The following is a 27442-nucleotide window of genomic DNA, read 5'->3' as shown; positions in this document are numbered from 1 at the left end:
ACACCACATACCCAGATTAGTATCCTAGTCCTCATTCTGAAGATTAGATATTTGTTCAAAAATGTTCTGGAGTCCTAGTCAAAATATTTTAGAATACCTTCAGTGCCTATGGTATTTTTAATATCCACAATGGTAGCAAAGTCATTATTAATCCTACAGCAGGGTTTCTCAGTCTTGGCGGTCCTGACACTTTGTGTTCAGTGATTGTAGTGGGGGGCTGTACTGTACATCACAGGGAGATCAGCAGCATCCCTGGCTTCTACCCACCAGAAGCCAGTCTCATGCTCCCTCTCAACCCCGTTCGTAACAATAAAAAATTACTCCAGACACTGCCAAATTTCCCCAGGAAAGCAAAAATCACCCCTTGTTAAGCACTGCTGGCCTGAACTATGTTCTTTATAAATGATGCCTCAGTAGACCTTTTATCAATACAAGTACCAAATACATAAAATATATGTTGCTCATTCAGGGAAGTGATTCCAATATATTGAAAAGAATTTGCAGAACAGGGATTTTAGCAAATAAACAAAAACATCTTTTGGATAACAGTTGACTAAAAGAAGTCACCTAATCAGAACATCATATTCACCTAAACATTGTAGTTATTAGTAATTTCACTAAACCTTCACACTTCTCATAAAAATTTCCTTTTCATTAAAAAAAAATAAGCCATGGGACACCTGGATGGCTCAGTTGGTTAAGTGGCTGCCTTCGGCTCAGGTCATGATCCCAGCATCCTGGGATCGAGTCCCACATCGGGCTCCTTGCTTGGCAGGGAGCCTGCTTCTCCCTCTGCCTCTGCCTGTCACTCTGTCTGCCTGTGCTTGCTCTCACTTCTCTATGACAAATAAACAAATAAAATCTTTAAAAAAAAAAAAAAAAAAAGCCATAAGCCACTATAATTTAACTCACTCTTAAGAGAAATGTATTTACTTATAGGTAGGAATAGAAATGCTCATAGGGTGTTACCCAAATTTGGAAAACTAGCTATGATCAATGGTCATTCAAATGCATCTTACCGAAAAGAAAAATACTGCAAGATTGAGAATTAGAATTATTACTGTTTGGTATGTTCCAACTGCAATGTCATCAGGTTCTAGACAATTTGGAAATCTGTAAATTGATTTAAAAATGTGGCTTTCCACTGAACTGGCATTTTGGTTAGTTTTATTTATTGTGCATACTAAAAACTGCTTCAAGAAAGTCTGCAGTACCATTTGGTGATTAGTTCATGGAACCTAAAAAATAAAATAGCTCATATTACTATCTTTAAAAAACACAATACAGTCCAATCACATTTCTATTCAAATTCAGTGTCGATAGCATGGAGTAAAAAATTCAATTCAAGCTTAGGATGATCAACCTATCAAATTAAGGTCAGAGGACCAATCCATTGTTAAGTTATGGTTTCAGCATTTTTTCTTCTTACCCATCCTTCAAGAAAAATAAAATTAAGAAAACTTGGTTTAAATTAAAAACATCTGTTATGGACTGAATGTGTCCCCCTAAATTTATACAACCTCCCAATGTGATAGTATTTGAAGGTGGAGGCATTTGGGAGTAATTGGTTTAGATGAGGTCCTGTGGGTGGAGCTCCCATGAGATCATATCCTTACAAGAACGAAGAGACCAGAGCTCATTCTCTCCTGTCCATGCCAGGACACAGTGAGAAGACAACTGTTTGTAAACCAGAAACCAAATCTGCTGGAACTCTGACCTTGGACTTTCCAGCCTCTATAGCTGTGAGAACTCAATGTCTGTTGTTTAAACCACTCCAGTATATGGTATTTTATATCAGCAGCCCAAGTTGGCCAAGACAGCATCTTTATTTTCCTGTTATTATTCTTTTAAAAGTCTGATGACTAAAGAATAGTGAAAAGAGAGGATCTGTTACCAAAACAAGATGGGTCAGATTACGGATGTCAGTGTAAAACGGACCTGGGCCTGTGTTCATTCTATACATAAGAAGGTAGAAAATAAAACTGCCTTGAAATCTGACCAAAATTATTAGTACTTTGGCTTTTACACTATTGCAGAGGTATATTAAAATACATTTCCATTTAGAATAGCAGTAATTTTAGATTCTTCTTAGGCTTTAGAATTGGCTGGTTTCTTGTCTGAGGAGAAAAAAGAGGTGACATTTGACATTCAAATTAAGAAAAGAGTTTATCATTGCATGAAGAGAGCTCAATACCTTAAAGAAGAAATCTGTATACTGTCAGCAAGAGCACTGTGATTTATAGCACAGGGAAAGCCAATCTTTAGCCTGACTTGATACTAAACAGAAGTTTTTTAATGCTACTATAATTAGGACAAAATGTGCAATGAGAATATTCAGGGTATATTTCATTTGGGAAACATGTGAAAGGTTAAAAAATTTAAAAAGAAAACTTGCCTCACTCAAGATACATAAATTTCATCTACAACCAAGCTTGCTTACCCTAGACTTTTAAAAAATTACTAATACCATTTTTTCTTTTAGTAAATGGTTTCTTTTTCTCAAATGAAAATATGCCATCATAATGTAACTAACTAACATTTATAAGTCACCTTTTAAAATCATCATGAGGGACGCCTGGGTGGCTGAGTTGGTTAAGCGGCTGCCTTCTGCTCAGGTCATGATCCCAGGGTCCTGGGATCGAGTCCCGCGTCAGGCTCCTTGCTCCGCAGGGAGCCTGCTTCTCCCTCTACCACTCTGTCTGCCTGTGCTCACTCTCTCTCTCTCTGACAAATAAATAAATAAAATCTTAAAAAAAAAAATAAAATAAAATCATCATGAAAAGTATACTTAAAAAAAAAAAGGACTATGGGCAATATCAAAATCAACTTTTTCCAGTGGTAAAATGCAACACCGTATGATACAGATTTCACACACAGAAATATTTTGGCTTTATTATTTTACATAAGAAACATATCCTAAATAAAAAAGTGAGTCATTTTAATTTATTGAGCTAATATTAAGTGAGCATCTTCTATACTGCAAGCATTATTTTTGGCACTGAGAATACAGAAGTAAAAAAGACAGGCAACCTGGGGCTAATAAAACATTATATGTTAAAAAAAAAAAGACAGGCAAAACCACTAACATCATCATCATCATCATCATCATAATACCAATAACAGTAGCAGGTAACACATATATTGTTATTACATCCATACCATTGTTTTAAGGACTGAAAACCAGTCTGTCATGGACTACGAGTAGACCACCACCAGGAAAGCAAAGCAATTTCAGTTAGTTAATGCAACAAAGTCTGTAAAAACAGGGTAATAAAATAGAAACTATTAGGTTCCCTCCCTCAAAAAAAGTCAGGGGACAACTTTAGGATGGTTCAAAGGAAAGGGCCTTATTGAGAAGATGGAATTTGAGCCAAGAGCTGACAATCCAGGGAAAGAACATGCCTTGCAGAGGGTTCAGCAACCACAAGAGGCAGGAGGAATCACAATATATGAGAAGAACATTAAGACGACAAGGGTAATTACAATTTGTAAGTGAAGAGTTACATGAGAGAAGGCCAGATGATATGAAGTCATCTATGTGATGGTGAAAGCCGGACTGTACTTTTTTTTTCCCCTAGATTTTATTATAAGCATGAAGAAAATCACTATGAAGAAAATCACTAGAGATTTTTAGGCATGGAAGTGTCATTCAAAATCTAGCAAGATCTCAAAAAATAAAAATTATTATGATCATCTCAACAGATACAGAAAAAGCACTGACAAAACTCAACATCCATTTATGATAAAAATTCTCAACGAAGTGGCTTTAGAAGTAACATACCTCAACATAATAAAAGTCACACACAACAAACCCACAATTAACATACCCAGTGGTGAAAAACAGAGCTTTTACTCTAAGATTAGGAACAAGACAAGGATGTCTACTTTCATCACTATTATTCAACACAGTACTGGACGTCCTAGCTGCAGCAGTCAGATAAGAAAAAGAAATTAAAGGCCTTAAGAAACCTCCAAACTCATTTTATGAGGCCAGCATCACCTTGATCCCAAAATCAGACAAAGCCCCATCAAAAAGGAGAATTACAAACCAATACCCTGATGAATATGGATGCAAAAATTCTCACCAAAATACTAGTCAATGCGATTCAATAGTACATTAAAAGGATTATTCACCATGACCAAGTGAGATTTATTCCTGGGCTGCAAGCGTGGTTCAACATCTGCAAATCAATCAATGTGATCCAACACATTAATAAAAGAAAGGACAAGAACCATATGATTCTCTCAACAGATGCAGAAAAATCATTTGACAAAGTACAGCATCCTTTCGTGATTAAAACTTCACAGTGTAGGGACAGAAGAAACATACCGCAATATCATAAAAGCCATCTATGAAAACTCTGACCTTGTTTTCTGGCCTTGACCCACGGTGAGTATCATTCTCAATGGGAAAAAACTGAGAGCTTTTCCCCTAAAAGTTAGGAACACAGCAGGGATGTCCACTATCATCACCGCTGTTCAACACAGTACTAGAAGTCCTAGCCTCAGCAATCAGACAACAAAAAGAAATACAAGGCATCCAAATCGACAAAGAAGTCAAACTCTTGCTCTTTGCAGATGACACGATACTCTTTGTGGAAAACCCAAAATACTCATTCCAAAATTGCCAGAACTCATACAGGAATTCAGTAAAGTGTCAGGATATAAAATCAATGCACAGAAATCAGTTGCATTTCTATACACCAACAGCAAGACAGAAGAAAGAGAAATTAAGGAGTTGATCCCATTTACAATTGCACCCAAAACCATAAGATACCTAGGAATAAACCTAACCAAGAGGCAAAGAATCTGTACTCAGAAAACTATGTAACACTCATGAAAGAAATTGAGGAAGATGCAAAGAAATGGAAAAATGTTCCATGCTCATGGACTGAAAGAACAAATATGGTTAAAATTTAAAACGTCTATGCTACCTAGTGCAATCTACACATTCAATGCAATCCCTATCAAAATACCATCAACTTTTTTCACAGAGCTGGAACAAATAATCCTAAAATTTGAATGGAACCAGGAAAGACCCCAAATAGCCAAAGGAATGTTGAAAACGAAAAGCAAAACTGGTGGCATCACATTCCGGACTTCAAGCTCTATCACAAAGCTGCAATCATCAAAACAGTATGGTACTGGTACAAAAACAGACACATAGATCAATGGAAGAGAACAGAGAACCCAGAAATGGACCTTCAACTCTATGGTCAACTAATCTTTGACAAAGCAGAAAAGAATATCCAATGGAAAAAAGACAGTCTCTTCAACAAATGGTGTTGGGAAAATTGGACAGCTACTGGCAGACAAATGAAATTGGACCATTTCCTTACACCATACACACAAAAAGAGACTCAAAGTGGATGCAAGATCTCAATGTGAGACAGCAATCCATCAAAATCCTACAGGAGAACACAGGCAGCAACCTCTTTGACCTCGGCTGCAGCAACTTCAGGCTAGACATGTCTCCAAAGGCAAGGGAAACAAAGGCAAAAATCACATCACTCGGCATCAGGGAACTACAAATCAAAACCACAATGAGATACCACCAGTCAGAATGGCTTAAATTAACAAGTCAGGAAACGACAGATGTTGGCAAGGATGTGGAGAAAGGGGAACCTCCAGGATTGTTGGTGGGAATGCAAGCTACTGCAGCCACTTTGGAATACAGTATGGAGATTCCTCAGAAAGTTGGAAACAGAGCTATCCTATGGCCCAGCAATTGCGCTACTAGGTATTCACCCCGAAGATACAAACGTAGTGATCTGAAGGGGCACATGAACCCCAATGTTTATAGCAGCAATGTCCACAATAGCCAAACTATGTAAAGAGCCCAGATGTCCACTGACAGATGAATGGATAAAGATGTGGTCTATATATACAATGGAATATTACCAGCCATCAAAAATTGAAATCTTACCATTTGCAATGACATGGATGGAACTAGAGAGTATTATGCTAAGTGAAATAAGTCAATCAGAGAAAGATATAGTGAGCACTGGGTATTATATAAGACTGATGAATCAAAGACCTATACCTCTGAAACCAATAACACATTATATGTTAATTGAATTAAAATTAAAATTAAAAAATACAAAAAAAGAAATTAAAGGCATTTGACTGGTAAGGAAGAAATTAAAAAGTCACTATTTGTAGATGACATGATACTATACATAGAAAACTGTAGGGCACCTGGGTGGCTCAGTGGGTTAAGCTGCTGCCTTTGGCTCGGGTCATGATCTTGGGGTCCTGGGATCGAGTCCTGCATCGGGCTCTCTGCTTGGCAGGGAGCCTGCTTCCCTCTCTCTCTCTCTGCCTGCCTCTCTGTCTACTTGTGATCTCTCTCTGTCAAATAAATAAAATCTTTAAAAAAAAAGAAAAAGAAAAAGAAAACTGTAAAGACTCCGTGAAAAATGTATCCGAAGTAATACATGGCTTCAGTAAAGTTGCAGGGTATAAAATTACTACAGAGAAATGGACTGCATTTCTATACCCTAATAACAAAATAGCAGAAAGAATAATTAAGAAAATAATGCTACTTAAAACTGCACCAAAGCCAATAAAATAACTAGAAATAAATTTAACCAAGGAGTTGAAAGATGTGTACTCTGAAAAGTATAAAACACTGAAGAAAGAAACTAAAGATAACATAAACAAATGGAAAGACATACTATGCTCATGGAAGAATTAATATTGTTCAAATGGTAATCTCCAGATTCAAAATAATCCCTATCAAAATGTCAATAGCATTTTTCACTAAACTAGAACACATAACCCTAAAGTTGTATGGATCCCCAAAAGACCCTGAATTGCCAAAGCAATAAAACAAACAAACAAACAAACAAAACAAAGCTGGAGGTATCCCAATTCCAGATTTCAAGATACACTACAAAGTTATAATGATCAAAATAGTATGGTCCTGGAACAAAAATAGACATGTGATCAATGAACAGAAGAAACAGCCCAGAAATAAACCCACAATTATATGGTCAACTAATCTATGACAAAGGAGGCAAGAATATATACTGGGAAAAAGACAGCCTCTTCAATAAGTGATGCTGGGAAAACTGTACAGCCACATGCAAAAGAATGAAACTGGACCACTTCCTTCTACCATACACAAAAATAAACTCAAAATGGATTAAAGAACTAAAACCATAAAACTCCTAGAAAAAAACACAGGCCACAATTTTTCTAACATTGGCCTTACCAACATTTTCTTAAGTCTATCTTCTCAGGCAAAGGAAACAAAAGCAAAATAAGCTATTGGGACTATACCAATACAAAAAGCTTTATGCACAGCTAAGGAAACCATCAACAAAACAAAAGGGCAAAATACTGGATAGGAGAAGATACTTGCAAACGATATATCTAATAAGGGGTTATTACCTAAACATATATAAAGAGCTTATACAACTCAGCAGCAAAAAAAAAACAAAACAAACAACAAAACTCCAAAACAAGTAATCCAGCTGAAAATGGACAGAAGACTTGAAGAGACATTCCAAAGATGGTCAGAGATGGCCGAAAGACACATGAAAAGACGCTTACCATTACTAATCATCAGATAAATACAAATCAAAACCAGTCACCTTATACCTGTCAGAATGGTCAGAATTTAAAAAAAAAAAAGAAATAAAACAAGTGTTGGTGAGGATGCGGACAAAAAGGAACCCTCGTGCTGCTGATGGGAATGTAAACTGGTATAGTCACTGTGGAAAGCACTATGGAGGTTCCCCCCAAAAAATTAAAAATAGAAATACCATATGATGCACTAATTCCATTCCTGGGTATTTACCTAAAGTAAAAAAACCCACTAATCTGAAAAGACATAGGCACCCCTATGGCTATGACAGCATTATTTACAATAGCCAAGATATGGAAGCAGCTGAAGTTCCCATCAATAAATACATAAAGAAGATGTGGCATATATATGCAATGAAATAGTGTTCAGCCATAAAAAGAATGAGATGTTGCCACTGGCAACAACATGGATGGGCCCAGAAGGTATTATGCTAAGTAAAATGAGTCAGACTGAAAAAATATGAATACCACATATCACTTATATGTGGAATCTAAAAAAAAAAAAAAAAAAAAAGAATAAACAAACAAAAAGCAGAAACAAACCCATAAATATAGAGAACATCTGATGGTTCTCAGAGGCGTGGAGTGGGGGGAGATGGGCAAAATGGGTTAAGGGGAATGGGAGATACAGAATTCCAGTTATGGATGACTAAGTCACAGGGATAAAAGGTACAGCATAGGGAATACAGTCAGTGATACTGTAATAGCGCAGTGTGGTGACAGATGGGAGCTACACTGGTGAGCACAGCATAATGTATAGAGAAGTTGAATCACTAGGTTGTGCATCTCACGCTAAATTAATGTTGTGTCAAGTATACAATAAAAAAAATAATCTAGCAATATCTTACCTATTTAAATAAGTATGTAATATGGAGAAAGAAAATGCTTCTGTGTGATGATCCCTTTTAAACCTAGAATTTGCTGCCCCTCTGAAGCAAGTAATAAATTTCCCTGAAAGGGGAATGAGCTAAGTGAACAATCTACCAAAACAGGAGAATACTTCTGTCTGTAGGAATCTTTTGAAAAATGTCTCCTCATAAATATATAATGGTACTTGTAAAAAAATTTGATATAAGCAAACTAATCATTTCCACATAATACAAGTAAATCTAATCCAAGTACTAACAATTTGACTCAATTTTATTTTTGCATACATATAGAAATGAATTTCAAAAACCTCAATTTAAGAATGAAGACTATTAAGATAAGGCTTAAATCAACATATCCTTAAATATTATCCTAATCTAGATTTACAATAAATAAGAGAAGTTTTCAGAATCTGGTTCAAGAGCCTTACACAGATTTGCTCAATCACTTGGCTTACTGAGGTAAAAACTGTACCCTACCACTGTAATTGAAAATCAGAGGAGACAAATACATGGTATCCCTAGCACATATGAGAAGATTGTTTTTAAGCTTTAGGAGTAAGGGAGTCAGTATTCCAAATGAAATAAAATCCAGAAACAATACACACCAGCCTAACATGAATGAAGACAACTGGCTCCTATCCTCTACCTGGTGGACCAAGTTAAAGTTACTACTTTCTCCTGGGAGGGGATGGGGGTGCGGGCAAGTGACTATACCAGGAAACAGCAGAAATCCAGTCTGGGGAAGGAGTGAGGTGACGAACAGTTCTCAAGGCTCTGGACTGATTTCCTAGACATAACATCTCCTCAGTTCAGGCCAACAAAATGGGTAAGCAAATAAGGAATATTCGTGAAGTCCTCACCATGTCCTGAAAATCCTATCCAGCTGTAGATCATTTACCTGTTAGTGAAAAAATTACCAGCAGATGGCACCAAAGCACAGCCAGATTGGGATGGATTTTGCTAGTGCAAATTTGGGTGTCTTTCATTAATCTCACCACATACAAGGCAGCCCCACACTTTTACTGGGTTGAATTTCTGGTCTCCATTTACCATGGTGTACACTTCCGATTGCAGCAATTATGGGAACAGACCAAACTTCCCAACCACCTCCTGCTGCTGAAAACCCTCTCTGAAACTACTTGAGAACAACTTTCCTTTCAAGTCTCTAACTTCACCAAGCATGTTGGACAAAAGATAAAAGTACACTTTTTAGGGACATAAAACCATTGTAGATTTGGCTGCAAAATAGGAGGTTCTCTAGTGAGCTCAACAAATTTTCCCAATATCACACCCATGAAAAAGAGCACAAGACTTGATCCCTTAGACTAATTGTGAAATTGCTTATTTTCCCCCAATGTGACTGAATTATTTTGATGTTTATAAAACTCATTTTGGGGGCACCTGGATGGCTCAGTTAGTACAGCATGTGACTCCTGATCTCAGGGTCATGAGTTCCAGCCCCACATTGACCACAGAGCTTACTTTAATAAATAAATAAATAAATAAATAAATAAATAAATAAATAAGACACATTTTTAATACAAGTCTACCATAAATTTAGTGTATTATAGAATATATTCAGGTATGTTACAGATTCTTTAAGTGCCTTAATTTTATATCCCTAGCCTAAATCACCATTCACATGAAAACACTTCTTAGGTCTATACACAGGCTTCATTAAATTAATGGCAGAAAGAAAGATTAATGCCTCAGATAAGCAATTTCCAACCTGAACATAAAGGTTCCATTTTACTACTAAAAAGTTTGCATATCCTTCATTATATTATTTGCGTTAACACCCATTAATTAGGAAAATGTTATAAAAGGTATTAAAATCATCAGTACTTTTAAAATTCATTATTTTAAAGTTATACTACTCTCTTTTTTTCCTTTTAGGTGTGAGACTGGTGTAGTGATTATGTGTTTTTAAGTGTATTTCTCTCCTGGAGATATATGCTAAAATATGTATGGGTAAAACAGTGAGATATCTGGGATTTGCTTCAAAATAATACTGGAGGAGGGAGGTGTATAGGGGTATAAAGGAAACAAGATGAATATAAAAGGATCATTATACTATTGTAGTTTTATGTGTGTGAAATGTTCCGTAATAATAATGTTAATGTAACATTTTTCTATCTTCTATATACAGTCCAGCAACATTAGTACACATTACTCAAGAAACCATCCTTCAGTCTATAGAAAAATGCTCAGTGCACAAATGGTTTCTTCCTTGTCCTGTGGCTCATGGCCACAGGGTGAGGTTTGCCAACCCAGACCATGGTACCTGTACATGAATGGTAAACACTGAATAAATCCAATAAATAATATTTCTTGTGAAAGGTCTGAAACATTCTAATTATTTTGATAAATGTGTGCAATCACTGAAAGGAAGTAAGACTGTCACTTTGATGGTGATTTGCTTATTCTGCTAAATTGATGTCAAAGCCAACAAATTTTGAATGATCACATCTGTCTTTCAAAGCTTAGTAAGACTCATCATGTAGGTATTTGTACTACTAAGAAGTAGATTTCTATATTCTGGTAATTATAATGAAGTGTTTTTTAAAAAGTGATTACCTGTGCACTCAATATTATCTTCACATTTAACCACAAAATTCTGCATCCTAGCATTTTGATTAAAACATATTAGCTTCCATCAGTAAAACCATATTTAACCAAATCTCCAGCAGAATGAGCACTACAGAATTGCTAGCTAACTCCTCTGGTTAACTACTAACCAAAAAGTTTGTGTTTGCTTAAATCTTTGTTCTTAAAGTACACCAGTAATTTGGTTTACTTTCCTAATTCAACAAAGCATTACAGAATATAGATTTTCACTAATGAAAAAGATATTACAGGTCGACTGAAATACCACTGCAAATATCTGCTTCGGGATTATCTAAACATAACAGGTTAGGAATACTGACACAAAATATTCCTTTCACAGGTGATTTTCTGACTAAATACCTAATTTGAATTTAATTTTCCTGTGAATTGCACCTCTTCTAAACAAATTACAGAATAAAAATTACTTAGTTGAGTTCCAGGAATCAAGATTTTACCATTTTCTGTACAGAACAAGTCATGAAAAGTTTACTTTACAAAAATGTAATGGGAAATTGCTACATTTTCTAAAAGTAGAGTAATAAAATCCATAAGGCTTTTTTTCTTGGATAAACAAGTGGTATTCAGATTTTGATCAATGTTGCACAAATAAGTAATAGCTCAGTAAAGTTTACCAGCCAAATGGGAAGACACTGATTCACTTCAAAACATGACAGATCTTAGTGCTATTAAATCAACAAATATTCTGGGAACAGAGTATATTCTTAATAAATCTGATGTGGCCAACAAAGACTTGGGGGAGGTACTCAAATTCTCAATGCCAGATCATGGCAGACAGAGGGAGGAATATCATGATTTTTTTCTGAGGGAATGGGTACTTTCCCTTTCACCAAAACACACACAGGCAAAATTTCACCCACAAATCAAGAAATCTGCAGATCCCCTGAAATCTACCAATGGATCTCCAGTCAGGAGACCCTGATCTAGAAAGTTATGAAATTGAGATACAGAAGACAGGGAAAGGGACTTAAGCCATAGGATCATATGGTTTTGTTGCATCATCTGTCCTACCCATATGCATACTCTTATATAACCACATAAGAAACCATCCTTAAGAAATGTAAGCAACCTCCTACACATTCAATAGGCCTTATAAGTTTTACTTGGAAAAAAAAAAAAAAAGAAAATCCATGTTCAGAGAAATATTATTTTCCATACATGTGATTACTATATAACTTCTACTTACAGTAACAAAGCTTCTGAGAACATTTTTGTTCATGGATACCCTATACCAAATAAATAAATGAATTAGGATATTTTTACCTTAGCACAACACATCCTAATAACCAAAATATTCTAAATAAGCCCATTAGAACACCTAAATTAATTTTAAAGGGCAATTTTCTCCAAAAAGAATTTGGACACTAATCTTTAATTACATACCCCACCAATCTGAAAGCATGACGATGATTCTCACTACAGTATTTGGTTTTAGAATTAATAAGTTCTCCTTCAAAGTAATGGGGATATATTAAAATAAGAGATCCAAGAAAAACCCTTGGAAATTAAATTAACTTCTTCTAAATCAAAATGCCCCCTTTCAACTGTGTAAAACATGGCTTCAGAACTCTAGTGCAAGTCAGGTGCCCATGCAGTTCTTCAGTACTCCTACTTCTGGTGCTTCATTTTCTTAGACAAACAAAATAAATCAAGTTCAGATTTTTCTATGTACCAAATAATAGGTAAGTCCTAGGCATACCTTGTTGCTTGGACACAGCTAGGAAGAAACACTGGATAACACTGGAAAATGAAGAATCAACCTACATAATACTCAATTCCTCATAATACAAAACATGTAACTATTTCAATGGTGAAGTATCCAGGGACATATGTTAAGAATCAACTCTCAGAGATTTCTGGGTCAAAACAACAAAATGAAAATACTAGGAACTGTTAAAGAATAGACTCCTTAAAATGTAAATCAGCAAGATCATTTAACATAATTTATATCTGATTTACATGTCATTTTCCAAAAACATACCCACTAGAATGAATAAAATATAGACTATATTTTAGGGAAATACGTTCAAGAATTGTGGGTGCTCCACTTAACCGTTCAGTTATTGCCCCAACAAGGCACAATGCTCCTAGGTCCTAGCAATGGTTCACAGAATCATTCTGGTTCTTCCAAGTCAAGTCACCAGAGAGGGAGAGAAAAAAACGGATTCATCTAAATAAGATGATCTCTTACCAAGACAAAGAAAGGACTAAGCTTATCATCAGAATCTATTTTTTGGACAAAGACTGAGTTTTGTTGAACTTCTAATTATAAAGCTATGTTAAGGGGCGCTTGTGGCTCAGTGGGTTAAAGCCTCTGCCTTTGGCTCAGGTCATGATCCCAGGGTCCTGGGATCGAGGTCCTGGGATCGAGCCCCGCATCAGGCTCTCTGCTCAGCGAGAAGCCTGCTTCCTCCTCTCTCTCTGCTTACCTCTCTGCCTACTTGTGATCTCTGTCAGATAAATAAATAAAATCTTAAGGAAAAAAAAAATAAAGCTATGTTAAGTGCTTATTGGGTAGGTAATTTATCCTAAATAATATTATAAATACCAGTTCACACGCTTTCCAGATAAAGTGGCAGATAACACTGCTTCCATTCTAATAACATGTTGTTACTTAGTAACATGAACAGAAATGGCATCATGAGAATGTAGTAGAGACTGCAATGAGCTACCTCACACTCATTCTCTCCTTGCTCTTTAGTAAACCCAATTTTATTCGGGTCAGTTACATGCTCAGCTAAAGGATTATATTTCTTTCTTTCCTTTTTTTAAAGGATTACATTTCTAAGACACCCTCATAGCTAGATGTAGCCATGTGACTAAGTTCTGGCCCATAGATATAACAGGAAATAGTGTTTGGGACTTCCAGGAAAATTAAGGCTTTCCTCCCTTCGTAATTTTTCTGCTGCCTGGAACATGGATGGGATGTCTTAAGTCATTGGTAGTCATATTAAACCATGGGATAACTCTGAGAAAGGAAGCATGGGGGTGCCTGGGTGGCTCAGTCGGTTAAACATCTGTCTGGCTCCTGTCAAGATCCCAGAATCCTGGGATCCATGTCTGGCTCTCTGCTCAGTGGGGAGTCTGCTTCTCCCTCTCCCTCTGCCTGTGCATGTGCATGCTCTCTCTCTCCGCACTGCCCCCCCACTTCCTCTCTCAAATAAAAAAATCTTTAAAAAAAAAAAAGGAAGCATGCACAAGGCAGACAGCCCCTGGATCACCAATGACTGTGGAACAAACAGTGTACAGGTCCTGGACTGCCTTCCTCTGAGCTTCTTTATATATGAGAGAATAAATCTCAATGTATGGTTCCTAAACTTTGATGAACATTAGTATCACAAAATGAGTTTTAAAAATCTGGATACCAAGGCTGCTCCTCATACTAATTAAATAAGAGTATCTGGGGATTGAAATCAGGTATTAGTACTTTTTGAAGACTCTCAGGCAGATTCCAAGGTGTAGGAAACTTTAAGAACTATTGCTTTATGTACTTAAGCCCTCCACAATGAGTCCTTATTACTAACAGCTGATTCTAAATCTGATACTGCAAAAGTATCAGGAAAAAAAAATATCTTTATGGATACCTATGTAGTTTAACTGAAAACCCACAAATGGAAGGACATTTTAAAATATCACTACACTGTAATTTATCATTAAAGTACTCTGCTTATTTTTTAAAGCATTATCTCATTTGATCCTCACCTCAACCCTAAGTCAGTATCATGCATATTTTACAGTTAAAGAAATAGAAGTTCAGGGAAAACAAAGAACTTATTCAGGGTCTCACATCATGCAACCGGCAAAGTCAAGATAAAAGTTTCTATTTGTGTAACTTCAAGTCTTGTGCCTTTTCCAATACACTGTAACTCCAAAGAAAAGAGGCCAAGAGCCTTCTAAAAGATTTACATTTTTTCTTGACTAAAGATTAATTTCATGAAAAGATAAATTTGAAAACTAATTTTTAAAAATGGAGAAAAGCACCCCTATTAAATCTATAAGCATTTCATAAATCTTGTGAACCACAAAAATATTACCTTCAAGTTAATTTTTTTTAATTTGCTCTTAAGTAGCACTAAATAAATGAATTTTAAAAATCAAGAATTTATAATTTGTCAGTTTTGAAAATAGATCTTTAAGAAGTACTATTGTTAGAACAGAGGGAAAACTGGCCATGACAAAGAATTTAATAAAATACATAGAATTTAAATTAGTTAATGCAGTGACTTTAGATTTTGAAACAATTTTCAAATGAACAGATTTTCAGAAGGTCTCAGCTCTTTCATTGGCTGGCTTTTATATAATTTCATTTATACCAAAAAGTTAATGTTGATTAACTGATGAAAAATAATAAAGAAACAGAGGATTTGAACAAGACTAAGATCAACTGGACCTAATAGACATATAAAGAACACTCCACCCAACCATAGTAGAATACGCAGCCTTCTCAACTGCACAAGGAATATTCTCCAGGACAGACTCCATTTCAGGTCATGAAACAAGTCAACCTACATAGACTACACGAAACAACCTACATAGACTGACTCATTTAAGAGACAGTAAATGTGAACCGACCAATAATGAGCAAAATCAAACACAAAAATCAGTTGTTTCTATATGCTAACAATGAACAATCTGAAAAATTATGAAAACAATTCTGGTTACAGTGGCATAAAAAAAGAATGTAACACTTAGGAATAAACCTAACCAAGGAGTTCAAAAACTTGTACACTGAAAACTATAAAACATCACTGGAAGAAACTAAAGAAAGCACAAATAAGTGGAAATACATTCCACACTCATGGATTAGAATACTTAATACTGTTAAGACGTCCATACTACTGAAAGCAACCTACAGATTTGACACAATTGCGATTGAAATCCCACAGCATTTTTGGTAAAAATATAAAAATTCATCCAAAAATTGATCAGAATTCAAAGGGACATGTTAAGAAGCCAAAATAATTTTCATATAGAACAAAATGAGAGAATTCACACTTCCTCAGTTTAAAAGGTATTAGAAAGCTAAGTAATCAAAACAGCGTGGCACCGGCATAAAGACAAACAGACCAGTGGAGTACCATAGAGGGTCTAGAAATAAATCCTTGCACATATGGCCAAATGATATTCAACAAGGGTACCAAGACCACTCAATGAGGAAAAGACAGTGTTTTTTAAAAACAGTGCTGGGAAAACTGGTTATCTACATGCAAAAAAATGAAGTTGGAACCTTATCTTACACCATGTACAAAAATTAACTTCAAAGGGACTAAAAACCTAAGTATAAGATCTAAAACTATAAAACTTCTTAGGAGAAAATCTTTATAACACTGGAGATGGCAATGATATTTTGGAAATGACACCAAAAGTACAGGCAACAATCACAAAGATAGACAAATGGTATCACAACAAACTTAAAACCTTTTGTGCATCAAGGACATTATCAACAGAGTGAATGAAAAGGCAACCTATGAAAAGGGAGAAAATACAAATCACATATCTGATTTGGGGTTAATATCCAGAATATATAATAGATTCCTAAAACTCAAGAACAAAAAATCAAATAACTCAATTAATAGACATTATTCCAAAGATGATACACAAATGACCAAAAAACATATGAAAAGATGGTCAACATCACCAATCATCAGTGAAATGCCAAATTAAAACCATAGTAAGATAACACCTCACACCTATTAGGATGGCTACTGTCCAAAAAAAAAAACCAGAAAATAGCAAGTACTGGTGAGGATATGGAGAAACTGAAACCCTTGTACACTGCTGGTGGGATTGTAAAATAAAGCAACTGGTATGGAAAATAGTATGAAATTTCCTCAAAAAGTAAAAACAGAACTATCATAACTATCATATTATCCGGGAATTCCACTTCTGAATAAGTATCAAAAAATATCAAAAGAAGGGTCTTGAAGAGATACTTAAACACCTATGCTTATCACAGCACTATTCCCAATAGCCAAGAGGTGGAAGTAACCCATATGTCCACCAGGGGAATGGATATACAGACAGCAGAATACCATTCAGCTGTAAAAAGCAAGGCAATCCTGTCACATGCTAAACATAGGTGAATTTCGAAGACATTATGCCAAATTAAATAAACCAGTCACAAAAAAACAAAATAGTTCCACTTATATGAGGTATCTAAAGAAGTCAAATTCATAGAAACAGGAAGTAGAATGGTGGTTACTAAAGGCTGGGGAGCTGGGGGAGGAGGGGAAGGGAGTTGTTTAATGCACATTCAGATGAATTTCAGATGCACAAGATGAAAAAGTTCTGGAGATCTATTTCATGACAATGTGAGCATACTTAATATTATTAAACTGTACACTTTAAAATGATTAAGATAAAAAATTTCATTATTTTATGATGTTTAAGGTAATGTTTATTGAATTATCCCTAACTCGATTTGGGAATTATTAAATAACACATACACAGTTTTAAAACACTAAAAAATCTACTACAGTAATGCCTGAAAAAAAGCTTCTGAAAAATAAGTATTTTAAATTCTACAAAAGTAAGATTGTTAAAAACATACAATCCTACTTACCTTGGCTTGTCTCTTTTTTCTCTTTGTCTTTCAAAATCTCGTCCTCTATCTTTTCCATCTCTTGGTTTTTCTTCTATTCTGTCTTTTACTTTATACTTTTCTTTATATTTTTTCCCCAGAACAATATCTTCCTGTATAGGAGGAGGTGGACTAGGAGTTCGAGGTCCTTTCTTTTTACTCTGGTTGCCTTTTGAATTCCTGAAGGTAATACAAAGCTATCATTAGAGGTGCAAATACCTTTGGAAGGTCAAACGGGTTTTTTTTTTTTTCATTTTAATAAAGCACATTTTAGTGTTTTTTTAAGATTTTATTTATTTATTTGACAGAGAGAGAGATCACAAGTAGGCAGAGGCAGGAGGGGGGGCGGGAGGCAGGCTCCCTGCTGAGCAGAGAGCCCGATGCAGGGCTTGATCCCAGGACCCTGAGATCATGACCTCAGCTGAAGGCAGAGGCTTAACCCACTGAGCCACCCAGGTGCCCCAATAAAGCACATTTTAAAAAATGGTAGCATTCCTCACCTTTTACTATCTTATTAATTAGTAATCACTATCCAGGAAAAAACACACAGAAATGAGCAAATAATTAATTTAACTTGCTACTTATTAATAATCCTAAAGGGTAGGTCTCTGAGAAAGAGGTGAAGTATGAAGAGTTTCTTTCAAAAATAGAAATAATAACAAGACAACTGCATGAACTGAATTTTCCTAAGCTTATATAGAAAAGTAGACGAAAAAAATAAAAATCACGTATAATTCCACTACTCAAGACTAACCCTTGTTAACATCTTGGATATATGCCCACACTTTTTCTATGTCTCTTCTCCCTCCCCCAATTATATTATGTTTTGTAAAAGTTTTTGTACTAAACATAGCATGGGTATCTTTTCTATGACAAAAAACAGATGCAGATAATTATTTTTATAGACTATCAAATTTCATTGAATAGATACACTCTGTAACTTCTTTAAATGATTTCAGATTGGTAAATTTTTTAGGTGGACTCCATGTTTTATGATAAAGAACACAAAATTACATCATCTATAAATCAATTCCTAAACACTGTTAGTAAACATTCATTTAAATCTTCTAAGTCTTATTTGAGAAATCTTCTCAACTCTAAGATTACAAAAACAATCCCCCCTAAAATTTGGGAATTTGACCTTTCACATTTAACCTACCTGGAAGTGATTATTGGGTATAGAATCTCCTCTTTAATTTGGCACTTTAAATAATTTTATTCAAATGGTGTAACTCTGACCTCTTATATATCCCAAATTGTCTGTCCTTACCTCAGATCTGCCATCATTTGACTGAATATAATAGCACTTTGGTGTTAATATCCTTTCTCCTCAGAGCTCTCAAATATTGCTACAATATTTTATAACACTTGGTGTTGCAGATGAAAAATACAAAGAGAGCCCATTTCTTTTTCCCCATGCATGTTACACCCAGTTTTTCAGCTGGGATGATTACAAGACTTTCTTCCTTGGAAATTAAAAAATTGCACCAAGATATAACTAGGTTTTCTTTTTTTTTAGCCTTCTCCAGAACTCAGTGAACCATTTCAATCCCAAATCCTTAAGTCTTTCAGTTCAATTTTTAAAAAATTTTTATTTTATCAATTCGCCAAATAGCCCTAGCCTCTCTGGTTAGCTTTATTATAGTTACCACATCTGGATCTCTCATCCATGTCTTATTTTTTTAATTATTTCTATCTCTCCTTTTGTTTCCCAATCTTTTTTTTTTTTTTTTTTAAGATTTTATTTATTTATTCGACAGAGAGAGATCATAAGTAGGCAGAGAGGCAGGCAGGGAGAGAGGAGGAAGCAGGCTCCCCGCTAAGGAGAGAGCCCGATGTGGGTCTCGATCCCAGGACCCTGGGATCATGACCTGAGCCGAAGGCAGAGGCTTTAAACCTCTGAGCCACCCAGGCGCCCTTGTTTCCCAATCTTAAATATGTCTTCAAATTCAGTAATTCTTTTAAGCAGCACTCATTCTACTTGTTCCAAATAATTCAGCAATCTCATTATTCTACTATTTTCAGTTTTTTTTTTTTAAGATTTTATTTTTTTATTTGAGAGAGAGTGAGCACAAGTAGGCAGAGTGGCAGGCAGAGGGATAGGGAGAAGCAGGCTCTTCACTGAGCAGGGAGCCCAATGTGGGGCTCGATCTCAGGGCCTTGGGATCACAACAGCCCCTTAACTGACTGAGCCACCCAGGGGCCCCATTTTCAGTTTTCTGTTTTTTTTTTAAAGATTTTATTTATTTATTTGACACACAGAGATCACAAGTAGGTAAAGACACAGGCAGAGAGAGAGAGGGGAGCAGGCTCCCTGCTGAGCAGAGAGCCCAATGCAGGGCTCGATCCCAGGACCCTGGGATCATGACCTGAGCCAAAGGCAGAGGCTTAACCCACTGAGCCACCCAGGTGCCCCTATTTTCAGTTTTTTAAAAAATTGTTTTTCTTCCAAAATATCTTGTTCACAGATTGCTTTAATTTTCATGTCAACTGGTCTCATCTTCTCAATGCAATCATCCTCTCAAACTGTACTAAAATTATGAATTTTTATTTAAATTCGGTTTTGTGTTCTCCAACACTGTTCAGTCTGGTGCTGAGTTTTGAAGCAGCCCTCATATATCTGGTAAGTTTTCACCAGCTACTCATTTCACTATTAGTCTTTATAAATGATGACCTAAGTCTATATCCTAGAACTTACTTCCTGTAACCTTGAGGTCTCTAATCTGATTCCTTAGCTATGAAAAGGTAATAGAAAGCATCTTCTTCAAAACTGCTGGTAAAATTTAAAAAAAATAAAAGTATAAAATCAATGGACTCTGTGGGCATTCAGAAAATTTAGCTCTTAATCCTTATCCTTATTTCTTATTATCATAGATAAGGTTAGCTACATAGCAAGTTAGAAATTACTAAGGTATGATCAAATCTATTTTTTACCTTTGTCTCCTGCTATGAACCATAGCCACATATCTCCTTACATATTTATGAGATAACTCAAACTTTTAATGTATCTAACAGTAACTGATAAATGCCTGAATTTCTAAATATTTTCCACTTAAAAGACAAAAACAGTAGTCACTATCAAAAAATTATTTTAAAGATAAAATAATAGAGGAATTCTTGATACAAACTATTTTCACATTACTTCCTGTGATAGAGACTAACAAGCTGTTTACTAAATTTTGTCCCTGGCACACTGTTGAACCATACTGTCTAGACTTTTTTGAAATTGGGTATGGCCAAGTGACCAAGTTCTGGCCAAAAAATGTGAGTAGAAGTGATATATACCACTTCCAGCCCTAACTATTAAAAGACTCTCATACTCCAGGCAATTAATTATAAACTGTTCAGCCAAGTAAGAGCAATATTCTAATTTTTTTCTTTGTACATTCCATTTGTTTGGTGTCCACAAAACCCCAAGTGAAGCATGTCACAAGGAGCCTAGGTTACTGAATCTCTATGTATAGGACAGCAACATATTGATCTGAAACACCCATTTTGATTTTACTTCAGTGAGAAATAAACCTCTGTAGTGTTAAACTCACATTTTGGGATTAGGCTATTAAAACAACTAGGATTACACAAACATATTCACTGAAATACAGAATTTCTTCACATTATCTTCAAAAATATATGTAGTTGGAAATCATATTATGTTACAATATCGGGTTTAAGTGCCTTCCAACCACAGAGATACAAACTGGTTTTGGACATTCTGAAGTCAACAAGATCTTTCAACATTTTTTTAAAGTCAACTGATTATTCTTTAATGACGCAGAGCCTACTTCCCATTTGTGACATAGAGCTCAATTAGCAACTTCGACCATTTTTAGATCCTTTCTTTCTCTCTCCTCAAAACTACTTCTTTTGAACAGCTTTTAACCTACTTTGTACATCTTCGTACAAAGAGCTATAAAGAAAAATTTACTTAATAAAAACTGAGAAACAGTGTAGATGGACAGAACACATAATACATTTGCTGATTCTAAGCCACACTGCATCTCCCATAATAGCCTAAAGCTTGCTATCAGGACACATCTCGCAATAAATATCAAAGAAAACTGCCAGCTTTCAGGAAGAGGTATGAATTTCAATTTGTCTGTAATTATGCTGCCTACTCAATATGATAACTGTAAGACCAAGGAGTCTATTTACCTGATTGTCACCTCAGCAGACTTACTGGCATTGCTCCAACACCCTACTGAATTGTAACTGAAATTCCAATCCTTACTTTTTGCTTAATATGCCTTCAAACAGCTTACAGTATGATTCAACAAATGAAGCCAGAAGCTGATGATCTGACACACTCCACACAACACAAACTGCTTGGCTAAGGAAATGCTATACTCAATTCAGTGTTTTCCTTGTGCCTCTACCGTACTGTTTTCCAGGCCCTTCTACTTCAATTACTAAATTAATGGTGCATCTTAAAGTCAACAACATCTTAGACTACAAGAAATACAGTAGTTAAATCAAGGTGAGTAATTATTCCTGCTAAATACTAAGAGGATAAATGAATTACTAATAAAGAACACTATATGAAAAATAACAAGATGAAACTAACTCTTCATCTAAACAGTTAACAAAACTTTCTAAAAAGAGATTAAATTTCAAAGCTTTTATGAATAGAAAGGATAAGAAAACAAAAAAAGGGTATTTCTGATATGCTGGTTTTTTGTTATTTTTATTTTTATTTTTTTTTCCAGAAATGGATGGAACTGAGGGATAGTTATTTAACTGGTTAGCCAAGGGTTATGATAAAGAACAAGAACAAACGGAGTGGATCACACCACTCTATAGTTCACTCCTTCCTATTTCTTTGCCACATTTACTCAATCCCAGAAGCAAAGGAGAGGATCAAGTCAACTTTACAGAGTGCCTTATTATAATGCAAAGCTCAACACGAAGTAGGTGCAATGGGGAGAAAAAACAATAAACCATCAAGATCCCAAACTTCAAGGAGCTTAAATTTAACAGAGGTTCTAATACATGCATGCCACAGATAAAATATAATACAAACAGTAATATTAGGAGAGGTATAAATAAAATCTAATATGCAAAGGAACAGAAGTTATGTTCAATAAAAAGAAATGGAAAAACTTAATGGAAAGACAGAATTTGAGCTAGACATTGAAGAACTGAAGATGGAAGAGAGGAGGAGGAAAACTGGACAAAAATATTCACAAGACTGAAAAGATCAAAGTATAAATGTCATCTTAAAGAATCTAAATTTTAGGGCACTCGGGTGGCTCTGTCAGTTAAGCCTCTGACTTCAGCTCCGGTCATGATTTCGGGGTCCTGGGACATTGCCGTGCATTGGGCTCCCTGCTCAGCAGGGAGTCTGCTTTCCTTCCGATGTCCTCCCCCCCGCCCAGCTCATGCATGCACATGCACAGGCTCTCTCATAAATAAATAAAATGTTTAAAAATAGAATTTGAATTTTATTCAACAGAATGGAAATTCAGAGTTTTTCAATGGCATAGTATATTAATCAGAATTGCTCTTTCAGGATTTCTCTCACAAGATTTCTCTGTAAAATGAATCAGTTGGGGTTGAAAATAAAATGTTTATGTGTGTAAGGGAGTGGACATTGGATAAAATAAATACAGTTAGTAGGGTATAATAATCTAGGCAGAAAGTACCTGGAGTTTGAAAGAGGGTTAAAACCTCTAGAAACTAAAAGGAAGAAGACAGAAATTTCCTTGTGGGTTCAGATAGACAGTTTGCCAACTGGTCATATGTCGGGAAGAGGTTAGTTTGGGTTTTTCTCTTGAAGAAATTTAGTGTATGTGCTTTAATTAAAACAATATTTAAATAGTACAGATCGACATTAAGTGGAAAAGTGTCTTCTGTCTTATTCTTAGTGCCTCAGTGTAATCATATTTTCCCATTTCTATTTTTATTTCCTCAACTGGCTACTGGAATAACTCTAATATCTTCATACTGCTATGTACAGGATATAAGGAACCTAATCTCATAACCACATGCACAAGGAGACAAGAAGAACGTTCACTGTGTATAACTTGTAACAGTGAAAAACTGAAAACAACCTAAATGTTCAATAACAGAAAAATAAATATAGAATGTAAGTACTCAAATGAAAAAAGGCTACATATATTAATACAAATATAAAAAATGTTAACAAAAAGCAAGTTGCAGAAGCAAAGCTTTAATATGTAAGTAGTAAGATTAATAGATAAAAATAATATATATATGAAAGTATAAACATACATGACCAGTATCAAAACAAATTCAAGAGGGGAGGACAGAATATCTATGTATTATGTTTTAATCTTAAAAAAAAAAAAAAAGCTCTGAAGCATATATAGGTGGGACACAGACATCTGTTTTATTGTTCTGTATAATCTTCTTTTAAATTGAAACTCTTTTGACCTTTTTCTTAGAAGAAAAAAATTTACATTAAATATTTAACATATTTTAAGTACCCTTCTGTAACCCACTAATTTTTTTGAGTATCATTTCAAAAAAAGCTACTTCATTTTGGCATTATTTACCACCCTACTGACCTCTGCTGGTCCAATAAGGGTGAGGATACAGCAGCTGTCTTCCTGTCTTTCTTGCTTGCTGAAGATGATGACTTAGGGCTTGATTTTCGCTTTGGAGATTTGCTTGATTTTCTTAGAGAAGGTGATGGAGATAATTTTGATCTAATTACTTCTGGTGAAACCTTTTAAAAGAATTCAGTAAGTCAATTCAGAAACTCCTTCAATCCTGGCTGTTATAATCAGGTAACAAAGTAGGTGTTTTTAAAGCATACCAAACTTTAGATGAAATATTAAGTGCTACTAGAGATACCATGTATTAATCTGGCTCCTAAACACATGCTTTTAACCAGTATGATAATTAACTGCCCTAACATAACACTAATATCAATAAAGCCAACTAAAATGATAAAACTTCAAAATCTCCTCAGAAAAACCAAAATTATATTCCAATGAGTTGTATCTCTACTCTAGAAAATAAACAAGTGTTCTAGAAATAGCTTAGGCCTAAAAAACAGACATACATAGATTTAAATCCTATTTAACATTAGCTGGTGACTCTAGGCAACAAAATCTCAGTTTTTCACCTATTCGAAAGCAAAAATATTTCAATTTATCTAACAGTAATTCAATTTATCTAACAGTAATGAGAAGATTAAATGATTGATGTATGTAGATATATAATAATTTAATCAGTGTATCAATATCCTAGTACAATTTAAGACAGAGCAAGCAGCTAATGAGTTCTCTGAACAATAGCCATGTTGATACTAATTATGAACATTTATTTCAATAATAGCATACCTCTTTTTTAATAATAATTTCTTCTCTCTTGTCCATGTTTTCTTGTTCCAGCTTCATTAATTCCCTCTGTATCTTCTGACGCTTCATTTCCAATGACAACTCATGAACATAATCATAATTAATATCTCCATTGTCAGAATCTTTAAAATAAAAATTCCATTACTTGTCAAAAACTATGAATGATCTATACCAAAAATTAGAGAACTTTTTCTGCTAATTTTTTATACAAATTAAAATGGTAGATTCATTCCTTCGAATAACACACTTCTCAAAGATAAAAGAAATATATACTGTTTCTATAAAGGATTAAAATCAATATGGTTGATTTCTTTTGATTTCTTCATGAAAAGCCAAACATTTTTAAGATTCTTGGGTTTTCTGAAAGTGGTTTTGGGTTGCCTGGGCGTTGGGATTTTGGTTAGGAGACAGGATTTTTAAAAGATACAATTAAAAACACACATGTAAATTTTAACTATTAGAGATACCAAAGCCTTCAATATTTCATCCTGAATATGATGTGATTTATCTCCTTGACTTTCTTAAGGATTCATTAGTATTAAATGAAGGTTACATTAGGTGTCCTACATTGCTTCCACATTGCTTTTTTATTAGTAACACAACAGATTTATATCTAAAACTAAAGTCTGGTAATTTTAATACTAATGTGTACATGAACTAATGTCCGAAGGATCTGTACCATTTCCATTACAGGTGATTTGTACTAGGTTCCTTAGATTAGAACTGCTCATCTTAACAGATCTGATACCATTTCCTTATTTCCATTCACCTTTTTCATTAAAAAATATGATGGCTGGTTAAAGGGGGAAAAAAAGGAGTGGTATGCAGAGCTATTTCATCACAATACCCAGAAGCTTTCAGTGGCTACTGGCACTGCCACCCAACCTCTCATCCTCACTTGCTATAATGCAAGACGTCTAGAGGAAGGAATTTCAGTGACTCGTATCCTAACACATGACAATGCTGGGCTTGACTGCTTCGAACTGAAGTGCCTTCTATCAAACTATACTTTTGGCACTAAAGGTCACCATTCCTCAACCTGGGGCAAAAAAAAGAACTAAAAAACAACAAAGATAGGTAGTTCTACTTGACTGCTTAAAGGCACAAGAAAATGAGTATTACTGTCAGGCACAGACCAAATACATTATAATGCCAACCATCCATTTATATACTTGGGAACTGAGGGGAGCTATAGAGCCTTTAACTGTGTAACTAAATTGATTACTCAGCTAATATCAGAAAATGAGGACAATTTTTCAGTAAATATATAAAACAGACTAAATAACATTTTTCAGTCAGAAAGCAATCACTAAATATTTAAGGATATAAAGCTTTTACTTGATAAAATGATTAGAGATACTGAATTTTTTTTTTTAAGATTTTATTTATTTGAGAGAGCACACAAGCAGGAGGGAGGGGCAGGAGAGGGAGAAGACGACTCCCTGCTAAGCAGAGAGGCTGACGCTGGGCTCTATCCCAGGACCCAAGATCATGACCTGAGCAGAAGGTAGACACTGAATTGACTGAGCCACCCAGGTGCCCCCAGGAGATGCTAAATTTAATTAAATAAATAATGGCTATATTCAGTATTATTGTGCATTCTGACACTTTGTATCAGAGAGAGTGTCAAAGATTCCGTTTGATGGTATTCTCAAATTATTAACAGATAAAAATTCCATAACTAAATACTAAGTATGTATAAAACGAAGGGAAGATTATGGACATTGGGGAGGGTATGTGCTAGGTGAGTGCCATGAAGTGTGTAAACCTGGCAATTCACAGATCTGTACCCCTGGGGCTAATAACACATTATATGTTTATAAAAAAAATAATAACAATTATTCTAAAAAAAACAAAAATGAAAAAAAAAGGGAAGAGTAATTATTTGCAAAGAATGATTTATAGCATTTTTAAAGGCATTATCAATAATGTCCTGCGTCCCTCTAAAGACTGCTATCTGGAAATACCAATATAGAACACATGTAAAAAAATGAGAAGCTGACTGTCAGTCTTTACTCCCTAACTACCCTAATAAGGGCATTAAGTCTGAACAGTTAAAATCAATGTACTATAACTAATATATTTTGCTTAGAGGGAAAGCTCTCAAGTCTTCACTGATATACCACTTATTCCTATTTTATGGCTATCTATTATAAACAAAAGGAAGATGTTTTCCTAGCCTTTAAGAGTTGAACTACAAAATAGGCATGATGCAACTGATAGTCTCCTGACAAAAAAAGAAAAATGAGAAGGCACAAAACATAAAATGGAACCCAAAACAAAAATGAGTCTGAAACCATTTAAGAAATTTAGAAAATGTCTCTCATACCTTATAGCTTGAGGTTATCATTATAATTGCCTAATAAAAATTGATTCATGTAGATGATTAGTACAAGTCATTAGAAAAATATTAAATGTAACTAGAATGGCAGATTTTATAAGGCAGAGATTTTTAA

General features: G+C 35.0%; 1 protein-coding gene across 6 annotated transcripts in view; it reads right to left on the bottom strand.

The window, feature by feature from the left end:
• LOC111146983 (zinc finger CCCH-type containing 13) overlaps positions 1 to 27442 on the bottom strand; it is a 102149-nt gene that overhangs the window by 39311 nt on the left and 35396 nt on the right. For all 6 annotated transcript variants that reach the window (XM_022502790.1, XM_022502792.1, XM_022502793.1 and 3 more), the window contains exons 6-8: positions 24969 to 25108; positions 24189 to 24349; positions 17647 to 17844 (exon numbers count right to left, since the gene is read on the bottom strand). In XM_022502790.1, coding sequence (XP_022358498.1) covers positions 17647 to 17844; positions 24189 to 24349; positions 24969 to 25108 — 499 coding nt within the window. The remainder of the gene's footprint in view (positions 1 to 17646; positions 17845 to 24188; positions 24350 to 24968; positions 25109 to 27442) is intronic.

Source organism: Enhydra lutris, unplaced genomic scaffold (genome assembly GCF_002288905.1).
Source record: "Enhydra lutris kenyoni isolate GAN:26980312 unplaced genomic scaffold, ASM228890v2 scaffoldscaffold15, whole genome shotgun sequence".
NCBI lineage: Eukaryota > Metazoa > Chordata > Mammalia > Carnivora > Mustelidae > Enhydra > Enhydra lutris.
This window is presented reverse-complemented; position numbering and strand designations above follow the sequence as displayed.